Source organism: Myripristis murdjan, chromosome 11, assembly GCF_902150065.1.
Source record: "Myripristis murdjan chromosome 11, fMyrMur1.1, whole genome shotgun sequence".
Lineage (NCBI taxonomy): Eukaryota > Metazoa > Chordata > Actinopteri > Holocentriformes > Holocentridae > Myripristis > Myripristis murdjan.
Genome location: NC_043990.1, coordinates 19,401,063 through 19,413,150, shown reverse-complemented (window position 1 = coordinate 19,413,150; position 12,088 = coordinate 19,401,063). Strand labels below are relative to the sequence as shown.

The following is a 12,088-nucleotide window of genomic DNA, read 5'->3' as shown; positions in this document are numbered from 1 at the left end:
TCATTAATTCAAAGGCACAGATGTGAGTTGGAGAGATGTTACCAAGTACTGTAAGGCAACCAGGGCAATGAGGATAGGCCAAAACAGGACTGTTGAATTCCTCAGTAAGCCCTATTTTGGCTAGGTTTGGCAGTTTAGAGTAAACAGTTAAGTAATTATCAAGTTTAGTAAGTTAAGAGAGGAAATAGGATTACACAACCCTCCTTATGTACAGGTTGCTCTTCATCTAAATGCTAGAGGGTCACATGTTTGTAGGGTGAAACATATCTAATAAACGATACAGTCAGAAGCTGTCCTGACATTTCTCTCTCACTTCCTGATGACTGATATGCCATCACAAGTATTTTATCACTACTATGAATAATAAATTAGATTTTGGTTTTATTATGGGTGATGATCAGTTTCCACCTCAGTGTCTCATAGCAGTAGTAGTTGCCTCCACTTCAAGGTAATGACACAAGTGTACTTTGACCTTTCCAGTACTTTTTCCGGATACATTTTTTATTTGCCACAGCCTCCACTTTTTGCACAATGCAGGACACGAAATATAGTCTGCATGCCTCAAACACAGCCAGCACAGGTCTGCATTCAAACATGCAGTAAACTTGAAAATGACTGTGTGTGTGTGTGTGTGTGTGTGTGTGTGTGTGTGTGTGTGTGGGAGAGAGAGAGAGAGAGAGAGAGAGAGAGATTCAACTGACCTCTGTGTTCAGTTGTAAGTTTGATATGAAATGGGCCGTGGGGTGAGACATGCTCTCAAAGGCATCTTATCTGACCACTTATTAAATTATCCAAAATTAAACTTAGTCAACAAATCTTTTTTTCAAGTCTAGGTAAACAAATCTTGAGATCCAAGTCTAATGCATTTCCCTGATTGGCTCCTCTAATAAACATTTTGAGAAGCCTGCTGTACATTCAAATGGTTATCACTCCTATTATTTCATGTTGGTGTCATCAAATCTTTTTGCACATAGCAGTGCTCATGGATACCCATTTGTCATCATAATGAACTCATTATATTGGAAAATAAATAAGCCAGGTAAGATGGTTATTTCAAAATAAAAACAATGTCCACAATTAATATTCCAAGAGCTCTATGTTGAGAAGGCAATAGGCTAGGCATCTTCAGGGACACAAACAGTGAGCATCATGGGTTAATGTGGAACTGAAACTCTTGAAGCAAAGTGAAATATGGAGAAACACTGGGAATTTCATAAATCAAGAAACAAAATCAAGTTCTGTGCAAAAGGTCTCAGGTCTGATAGAACAAATGTAGACACCAAGTTTTCTTTTTTGAGTGGCCTTGTGTTTTGTTTTGCTTTGATGAGGTGAATCAGAAGGAGAGCTTACAGTGCTGCATGAGGTGACAATCGCTGGAATGTAGGGAGGGTCATCTCATTTGTAAATACAAAGCCTTTCTGTTGCTGAAGCGCTGCTGGCGGTCCAGCAGTTTTCACCTCGTCTCTACTTCATTATTGCAAGTTAAATGAGCTGGAGAGGCTTCTCCTGGCTTCAAGGGACTTCACTGGGATGTTTATGAAGTTTACTTTACCATAAATTAAAAAATTGAAATACTGTGGCCACTCTTTGTATGCTACATTATATTATTGGCTACAGAGTAATAGTTTTGAGGTTATTTTCATGTCCAAAAATATAGCATATATTTTTGAATCGCACTAATAGCATATGCAGCAACTTTACTCGTGGTATATTTCCTGTTTTGTGCTACACTTTATTATCTCCAACTGAAGTTCCACTTTGTTACATTAAAATGTCAAATTTTCCAACAGATATGATTAAATGAAGCAATGACAAGGGGCTTGGAGCCGATTACGTTAGTGGTTATTAAACTGGATGCCTTTGTATGTTGTGCTATCAGGATGGACCTGAAATTTGGAGATCTTTGTCTGTAGCATGTGCAGTCTCAGAGAAGCTTTGTAGTTGATAGGTGCAGGCATCCTGTGGATACTATTTCATAATTTCCCAGTTTTTAGGAATTTCCCAGTTTTCTTTATTTTTTTGGGGGGGGGGATGGGGGGCCCAGTTTGGGATCAATAAAGTAAATCTATCTATCTATCTATCTATCTATCTATCTATCTATAAGTGCTAATAAATAAAAAAAATAAATAAATAATAAAGATATTTGGGCTTCATTAAAGGGAATGGGCTGCAACTCTGATCTCTCCTGGTCTGGTCTGGTCTGGTCTGAGATGTGGACCTGGAATTGACCACAATAGGACACTGGAGAGTGTGCATTCCAGGTTAATTAGGACGTTTTGTTAACTGAATGAGGTGAAAATGCAGGGGCGGGACCAGCAGCCGTAATAGATGCTGGCCAGCTTCATCTGGATGTTTACTCCTATCAATTCAGTTCAGCATTGTGCCCAGTTGATAAAATCACCAGTGACTAATAGTATACACTACCCTTACCATGCACAGAGGATGTAAACCTTGCACATAAACTCCTTTACTTACTTCTTGCTTATACCTATAAATAACAACTTGATATGGAAACACCCACATGCAGTTCAGATGATCTACTGGAAATGATCTGGCCTTGTACCTCTATGTCAGTCTTTTGAGAACAATAGCACATTACACTGTGTGCTTTCCAGGTGGATGGGGATCTTTTGTTAAGTGAGTGACTATCGTCTGCCAGGGTGGGGCCAAAGGCCACGACAACTGTGTCTGTCATCAGGATGTTCATTAGCTCTCTGAGTATAATCTCTCTCTTTGTTCAGGTAAATTGTGGGCGTAGAACATCAAAAACAGCAGATTTAAACTGCCAGTGACAACCTTGTGTTGCAATTATGTGATTTTTTTTAATGTTACTTAGTTGTTTGAATGTAATGTTATATAATCAGAAATCACATTTACAGTCATAAAGTAATGCTCATATCCACAATCTAAAATTAATATAAGTAAATATAATATAGCTCCTTTTTAAGCACTACTGCTGTATTAGAGGACTTCTTCTTACAGTTTATATACATCTGGATTTGTCACTGTCACCAGAAAGCAAATAGGAAGGTTAACATTTTAACTACACTGAAATTAGACATTATGCATATTTCACATGTGTTGTTCCACATAGGTATGCTATTCAAGGTAATTTCAGTGAAACCTCTTAAAGGTTTACACCTTCAAACTTCTCTCAAACTTGGCTTATAATTGTGTTGCCTCATCCATAAAAGGGTGTTACGCAAAACATGCTGAAAAAAAAAAATAAATAAATTGTATATACATTTTAATCATTTGTTTTCATTACAGTAAAATTAGGGTTCAAAAGAGCAGCCACTTCAACACTGCTGAAAATAGCCTGTAGTCCATGAACTCCACCCCAGCATTAATGGCTCATCAAGTTTTGAAAAGACCCTCATTAACCTGGAATGCACGCCTTCTGATGTCCCATTGTTCCCACAGGACTTAAATCCAGAGGTTTGGACTTGAGCATTCCAGTTGCACATCTCCACTGAGTGTGGTCACTGCTGTGTGTGTGTGAGACGTGACTCTACAACAAAGATGAAGAACATGGCTGGGAATTTCGGAGCTCACCTGACTGTCCCTCTTCCAATCTGCAGCGCTCAGCAAGTGAGGATCACGAAGTGCAGCACCTACCTGGCTATGATCGCTGTTGTCCTCCAAGAAGCTCCAGACCACATGCTCACTTTTACTGAGGTAAGAAAAGAGGCCTAGTACAATATGTCAGCACTTGAATCTTTAGAAATGAAACTTACAATTTGCAGTTTTGAAATCAATTCTACTTATTTATTTCTTTTACAGTTGATGGACAATCTGGAACCATTTGTATCTGGAGACAAAAAAGCCTTTGAGAACAACATCAGAGTCTGCTTATCAATAAACAAATGTTTTGTCAAGGTATGTATGAATTCCAATGGTATTTCACTAGTACTATAACTATTTTTACGGAGATTAATAACCTCTGATATCTGTAAAAAATTCTAACCCAACTGCATTTATTTTTTTAGATTCCACTGAGCTCAGAAACTGGGGTTTGCAAAAGACACTCCTGGAAGCTCGACCACAGTCAAATCACAGCAAAGATGGTGCGACGCCACTTCAGAGGAATCCTGCACCGGTTCCCTGAACTGGCCTGCAGGGAGGGAACGGACACGTGGAGCGGAGCAGCAGAGCCCTGCACAGCTCTCCACTCCCCTGAAGCTGCAGTTCAGATCAGATGTGAGGTGAAGTTCACCGGGCCTTTCTCCATTGAATCCCTCCTGAAGAGAGACAGTCCCTCTGCCACCGCCTCCAAAGCCTCTCCTCCCTCCGGAGTGCCGGTCAGAGCCGATCAGCCGCCTTGCTCTGCGGAGAGAGGAACTGGAACAAAGAGGAGCTTCAGCTGGGACTCTGCACCTGAGGAGCCTCTGCTTCTTCAAGCCTCAGGTGGACATTACCCCGTCTGTACAACAGGGGGCAGCACAGGCCATGAACTCAGTGCTGATGGTGCTGCCAAGCCCAACATCAAGAGGATGAACGTGTTTGCTGAGCCCTCAGTCCTGCTGTACACAAGACCCAGAGCTGCTCCTTATTTCAGCAGCACACAGAGCTGTTACACCAAGTACCCTGTACACACATTCACTCCTGATGCTCTCCGCTTTTGTCTGTGATGCATTTTATACCTGACATTCCAGCCTTGTAGTGCACTTTTCATGTCTTCAAATAAAATGCAAAAATACTTTGCGTCTCAACCTTTTTAAATTATAAATACCGAATGAAACATGCTTCACTAGCAGGCTTATTGAAGCAGGCCAGCAAAAGATGAACATGACTCATAAATAGAAAACTGGGTTACATAATTTTACACCAAAGATACCCCTCCATGGATATGTAATAAAGTAAAAAATAAATTTAGGTAAAAAGGAAAGACATTCAAAGAGAATTGTATGTATATAAGTTATTGTATGTATTTAAGCTAAAGGGGCCAAAAGGGGACCATCTACAACCAACTAACCCCTCAATGTTCAAATTTGATTTACCTCAATAAAACCATTACTTGTAGGGTGAACTTCTTCAGCTTATACATCAAAGCTTCTTAATACAGTTTACACAGGATGCTGTTTACTGGAAACACAGGTATAGTCTTTTTCACAACCAAAATGGAGTGAAGTGAAATTAAGTGTCAGGGTGTGAGAATGTGGGTGAAAAAAACTGATTAAGACTCAAGACTAAGATTAAGACTTGACGGTGCTGCATGAAGGTAGACACAGACACAGTAGACACAGCTGGATGATTCTGGGCCTTTATGTCTGCTTGTTTGTCTACTGAGGAAAAATTAGCAGTTATCCAGAAAGAAATTTAGCTGTGTGAATCAGTTATGGAATGGATTTCAAAACTGTTTTCCTGTATGGCCAAGTTACTCTGAAAAATTCAAGTCAGGGTGTAGGACCATTAGGTGAAAAATCACAGTTAGATGACCTATGCAATTTTTTTCGGGCCTCAGTCATCAAAGCTTATGACACACAAAAGTGATGTCAAAATCGACATTTCCATTTATTTTTCTGGTTGCAGTTTTCCAGCACTCTGAAGGACACCACAACTAAACACAACCTTGGCCTCATGGTCCCTTTGCAAATAATTCGGCACATGAGACAGAAACTATAACGAGGCGGTAAACACTGGAATGCAGCAAAACAAGGCTTTTGATCGGAATGATGTTTGTGAAGAGTTTACCACATTCCAGTGATTTGCACCTCATCAAAGTCTGACACACACATGCAGATTGCCACATTTCACAGTGCAATAATTGATTCACAGTGGGGAAAAAAATACTAAAAATACAAAATAAATAAATAAATAAATGAATAAATAAATAACAATAGTAATAAAAATAAATTTCAGTATGAGAATAAAAATTTTTTTTGCTTTTGGTTGTCATATGTTTTAAATATCAAGTGTTATGAATCAGAATCAGGAATACTCAGTTGATCCCTGAGGGCAAACTGGGTAAAGACCAGGTTTTTCTGCAAATGAATAACCTGATACTTTCCACGGTGACATCTACCTTTTAACATGCTGATCCAAACCTCTGTTATTATATGACTCATTTTGAATATTTTCAAATATTAAATCACCATAACAGTGTTTTATACTTTTATACTTTCTTGATTACGATGTTTACATACCAACCACAACTTAATACATTTGGCTTCTTTCTCCACACCTTGAATGAGCAAAAATATCACTTCTATTTCTTTATATCAGGAAAAAAAAACCCACTAAAACAAAATTTAAGTGAACAAACAAGAGGAACTGGATTCCAGAAAACCTTGAATACGTTAATACAAATATCCAATATGCATATGAATCAGGATTAGTGATGGAAATGACCCTTTTTTGTAAGTGAAGACAGTAAAAGGCAATAGGTGAGACAATAGAGATGATAAATGGTGTGAAAACTGCTGGAGTGTGTGTCCACATCTATGAGATTAGTCACTGGAACGTTAGTGTGGTGGAAATCTCTTTTAGATTGCAGCTGTTAGAATGTTTTGTACTTTGCCGTATAAATCATCTTCTCTGGCACGCTCATGCGCTGGCCCTTGTTATATTATGAACATTTTTTAACAAGTTTAGCACATTTACTCAAGAAATCCTAGAGCCATGTCTACCCAGTTCAATAAACTGACTTGTGAAACTGTACAGTATGTGCCCTCCTTATTTGTTTTCAAAGAAAAACACTATCTTGCTGGATGTTTTTTCTTTTCTTTTCTTTTCTTTTTTTTTTTTATTAATAAACAGAAAGTGCAGCACCGCAATGCAGACATTTTCTCCCACATATTTATCAGCTGTTCCCTCAAGTCCTCCGTCTTTCCTACCAGAAAACTTAGGATAACTTAAAGATGCCATCCTGAGCTGAAATATAGTCATTTAATCCAGTGCTGGCATTTTAATGCTTTCTTGTATTTAATCCTCAGGATAACACCAATGACCAATCAGTAACCAGGAGGTGCAGCGCTGTGGAAATCCCCGTGATTGAAGCAGAGACTCTCCAGCCACTGGTTAGCTCTGTCTTCTGACATGAAAATACCAGCCAACTTAGAGTGACCACATTTTGAATTAAAAGCTGTCAACTGCAACAGTCTGTGGATGTGGAAAAAATCAGAATATTACATATGGCTCACATATGGATGCAAAAAATAAATTGGAGCAAATCCTACAACACTGGAAGCCTGTTTTAGATGATATAAGAAATCGTACATGAACCTATCAATTATGAGTTACCAATTATGAAATCTGAAATTAAAATTAAAGAAATAAAGTTACAGAGAAATATATAATATATGTACTATAGCATCTTGGGAAATTTATCAGTTTATCCATATCTAAATCATAGACTGAATTTTATTATTTTTGTACAGTGATAATGTGTATCTGGTGAATCAATTCTGCTTCATGGTTTTCCCAAAAAGCTACCTTTTGTGTAGATTATTAAAAAAAAAAACTCCTACCAGACTCAAATGTCAGACGGCTGGAAATTTCAGTTTTCTAAATCATGGCATTTGCACGAACAGTGTGCTGAACCTGCAAATCATGATTTTCACAGTAAAAGCACTGTGGTGGTTGTAGCTTCAGACACCACAGGCGGGCTGGAGCAGGGACAGTGCACACCTGCAGCTTGTTGAGAGTCAGCTGCAGCTCAACAGTCTGGCTCCTCTGCATGAACAACGTCAAGGTGAGTGTGGTGCTTTCTGGCTCTCACATTGCCATGGATTTCTTTGTTTGACCATGCAGGGAATTTATTATCATCCCAGCCCAGAAAGTTACAGTCATCAGCACAAAACATGTCAAAAAAGTCAGTTTATTTCTTTGTGTGAGTTACTGGATTTTTTTTTTTTTTTTTTAATAATGAACAGCAGATGGCCATTGTGCAGAGGATATGTTCTTCTCAATTCTAGCCCACTTTTTGTCTATCTAGGTGCTTATGTTAAAATGTTTTGCAAATCTTTAGCTGTTTTCTACACAAGGAAATTAGAAACTACAGAGCAATTTATGACATTTTTGACTATACGGTGATAGCAACCAACCCTTCCCCACATCACACCATTTTAACACCTTTAACTAACTAATGTTTTCTGTTATTCCAAATAGACTGGGAATTGATTATTCTTATGTTTGTGCTTTTATGGACTGATGTCATGAGGTCAGTGAGATTAGCTCACACCAAAAGGTTTTTCCTCACTTTTATGGAGACATCAAACTCACCTCCTGTAATTTAATGTGGCCTTCATCAGTACATTCACTGATCCAGCACCTGCCAAGAAAGGTTGGGATTTACTCTTAAATTAATTTATAAATCAATGTACCAAGTAGCACATTGTCTTTGTAAAATTTCAAGTTTCTGGGACAAATATTTCACACTCATGCTCATGACAGCTCCATCCACTGTGAATTTGCATGTTGGCTGATGCTAAAAGTGTAGACAAAATCCCAAATATATACATATGTTTAACTGTTGTGTTTCAAATGTTGCACTGCAGATTTCAGTGAAGAAAATATAAGCCTTGGAGACACAGGTCTTTCGCTTCTTGAGTTTGTATATGCTCTAGCCAGCTGTAACATAATCAAATGTAGCTGCACTGAGACAAATGCTTGTATTTGTGATAAAGCAAAACATTTTAAACGTCGCAACAAAGCCTCTCCAGCTCATTTAACTTGCAATAATGAAGTAGAGATGAGGCGAAAACTGCTGGACCGCCAGCAGCGCTTCAACAACAGAAAGGCTGTCTTTGTATTTACAAATGAGACGACCCTCCCTACATTCCAGCGATTGTCACCTCATGCAGCACTGTAAGCTCTCCTTCTGATTCACCTCATCAAAGGATATTTTGCATCCATGTGCAGAGTTAAAGATGCACATGGCCACTCATAAGAAAACTATAATGTTAATGTTTCACTCAAACCAGGGACTTTGTACACAGAACATGTAAATGGGATTTTGTTGTAGTTCAGTTAGATTAAATTTTGGGAAATCATGATAAATCACAATAAAAAAGGCAACAGAATCTCTATTCATTTGTGACATTGTTTTAGACAACCTTCACTTAGCTTTCAATCTGAGTGCAGTATTTTGTGTGTTGCACTTCAACAAATAGCGTCCCACACATACAGAATAGTGGTACATACAGAATAAGTATAATGCCTGATGGTCATTTTCATTTTTCTTTTGCTACCTGTCATGTCCGTGGAATGAACTAAAATACCACTTGTGTCATGTTCTGTGTTACAAAGTCAAAAGGAATCAAAAGTTGGGCCTATTTGTAAAAACAGTCTCATTTATCATGCAATGGTGAGCGGATAATTTTTCATGTTTTTACGGTGTCCAAGTGTGAGGATTGATATATCACTTTGTGGGGAGAGTTCATACATCAAACTGAAAAATTCCTCTACTTAAGACAAAAAATACCAGCGTTTATACAGAAGAACATCACAACTTTATTCCAGTATTTGATTTTTTGAGCAACTAGTAGGGAAAAAAAGTCAACACTAAATAGAGCTAAGAGGCAGGGAAGATTCGCAGAGCATCAGACAGTTTGATTAACTTTCAGAAATGGGCTATGATCCTGGCCCCACCCCAGCATTAATGGCTCATCACGTTTTGAAAAGACCCTCATTAACCTGGAATGCACGCCTTCTGATGTCCCATTGTTCCCCCAGGACTTAAATCCAGAGGTTTGGACTTGAGCATTCCAGTTGCACATCTCCACTGAGTGTGGTCACTGCTGTGTGTGTGTGTGTGTGTGTGTGTGTAGGACGTGACTCTACAACATAGATGAAGAACATGGCTGGGAATTCCGGAGCTCACCTGCCTGTCCTTGTTCCGGCCTGCAGCGCTCAGCAAAGGAGGATCACCTACCTGGCTATGATCGCTATTGTCCTCCAAGACGCTCCAGACCACATGCTCACTTTTACTGAGGTAAGAAAAGAGGGAAGCAGGGATGTGGAAAATGTCTTCAGTGCATAACTCTTAAGATAAGAAACAAAAAGTTCCAAGTTCTGAAACACTAATCTTTTTTTTTTTTTTTTTCAGATGATGGACAAGCTGGAACCATTTGTGTATGGAAACAGAAAAGCCTTTGAGAACAACATCAGAGTCTGCTTATCAGTGTACAAATGTTTTGCAAAGGTAAGTGTGAATTCCATGGGTATTAATATTTGGTCACAATATGTAGTTTATTTCAAGAAGAAATAAGCTCTGGTATCTATAAAAATTCTAACTCAGCTGCATTTATTTTTTTAGATTCCAATGAGCTCAGAAATTACAGTTTGCAAAAGACACTCCTGGAAGCTCGACCACAGTCAAATCACAGCAAAGATGGTGCGGCGCCACTTCAGAGGAATCCTGCACCGGTTCCCTGAGCTGGCCTGCAGGGAGGGAACGGACATGTGGAGCGGAGCAGCAGAGCCCTGCACAGCTCTCCACTCCCCTGAAGCTGCAGTTCAGATCAGATGTGAGGTGAAGTTCACCGGGCCTTTCTCCATTGAATCCCTCCTGAAGAGAGACAGTCCCTCTGCCGCCGCCTCCAAAGCCTCTCCTCCCTCCGGAGTGCCGGTCAGAGCCGATCAGCCGCCTTGCTCTGCGGAGAGAGGAACTGGAACAAAGAGGAGCTTCAGCTGGGACTCTGCACCTGAGGAGCCTCTGCTTCTTCAAGCCTCAGGTGGACATTACCCCGTCTGTACAACAGGGGGCAGCACAGGCCATGAACTCAGTGCTGATGGTACTGGTAAGCCCAACATCAAGAGGATGAACGTGTTTGCTGAGCCCTCAGTCCTGCTGTACACAAGACCCAGAGCTGCTCCTTATTTCAGCAGCACACAGAGCTGTTACACCAAGTACCCTGTACACACATTTACCCATAATGCTCACCGCTTTCTGTCAAACTGATTAATCTGTTTCCTACTTATGCATTGCACTTTTTTCAGAAATGAAAATATTTTTTTTTTTTTAAACTCTGCTGGAATGCTTTGAACTAGAACAAAGCCAAATAACGCCTCAGAAGTCATCTTTTTAATTCCCTGTTTATTGACTGACTGGTGACAAACATTGCAGTTAATCCATTATCAACCATGCAAATTTGCACAGTGTAAAACACCATTAGGAGAATTTTATTTTGTTTTGAAGGTGTTTGGAAAATGAAAATATTTTAATTAGGGTGTTTTTTTGACTTGAGCTCAAGGTGATTACTTATTACAAGGGCAGCATTATTTTTCATGCTCCTATATGTCACTGTATCTTTCATTGTATCAAACTCAACTTGAATAAAAGGTGATGTTTGAGGTTTTTAAAATTATTTTGTTTTCGTTCCATTGTTCTGAATTAAATTCCTCTATGCTTCTGAGTGACTATGAAAGCATTGCTCAAACTAGGTAATAGAAAGTGTTAGCAATCTCACAGCAGCTCCCCCTCTCCTCCCTCACACACACAGACACGCACACACACACATTCACACATTTTAACTGTAAACATTACATTATGTAATGTGGGGGGACATTCTCAAAAAATGTTTGGAGTTTAACCCTTGTTCCGCCTGCACCAGTCACCCCATTTGATTGGTGATATAATGCTGGGTTGACTGACCACTGTGATGAGACTGAGGTGAGCAAATATCCACTGAGTGAAATCTGTTTACTTTTCTATTTGCAGCATGTTTAAGTCACAGAGTACAGGGTCTGAACCTTAGCCTGCTGAACCCATCTGAACTCCTACTTCTACATTTCTACCTTACTGGTCACAGTTTAGCCCATTTTAGGGTCTTAAATCAGAGGAATTCATGGAGATAAACAAAATGTGAGCCCAAAGCCTTGATCTAGTGCAGCACTGAAGCCTCAGCTTCCACATTCATTCAATTGTTGTCTTTTTTCAGTCAGAAGGCACAGAGTCCCATATTCAAAAAATCAAAAATTTAAACATGCATTTTTTTCCTTCATGGCCAATTTCATAGGAAACTTTTTTTCTTTTTCAAGATTTCATTCTGTGACAAAAAGGAAACCTGAGCATTATAGGCATCATAAATGTAAACTTTATGGCAGAACACTTGTATTGGATTGGATTAGATTGTACAGGTGTATC

At 39.2% G+C, this 12,088-nt stretch overlaps 2 protein-coding genes across 2 annotated transcripts; both read left to right on the top strand.

Moving 5' to 3' along the window:
- Positions 1 to 3,531: 3,531 nt before the first annotated feature.
- LOC115367292 (forkhead box C1-A-like) lies at positions 3,532 to 4,631 on the top strand. Its single transcript, XM_030062964.1, has 3 exons — positions 3,532 to 3,678; positions 3,784 to 3,879; positions 3,990 to 4,631. The coding sequence occupies exons 1-3, from the start codon at positions 3,532 to 3,534 to the stop codon at positions 4,629 to 4,631; spliced, it is 885 nt and encodes a 294-aa protein (XP_029918824.1).
- Positions 4,632 to 7,537: 2,906 nt separating this feature from the next.
- LOC115368013 (forkhead box protein H1-like) lies at positions 7,538 to 11,309 on the top strand. The gene is made up of 4 exons (XM_030063969.1): positions 7,538 to 7,693; positions 9,771 to 9,934; positions 10,049 to 10,144; positions 10,259 to 11,309. Exons 2-4 carry the CDS (start codon positions 9,791 to 9,793, stop codon positions 10,901 to 10,903), a joined length of 885 nt encoding a protein of 294 aa, XP_029919829.1. The 5' UTR covers positions 7,538 to 7,693; positions 9,771 to 9,790; the 3' UTR covers positions 10,904 to 11,309.
- Positions 11,310 to 12,088: the final 779 nt, after the last annotated feature.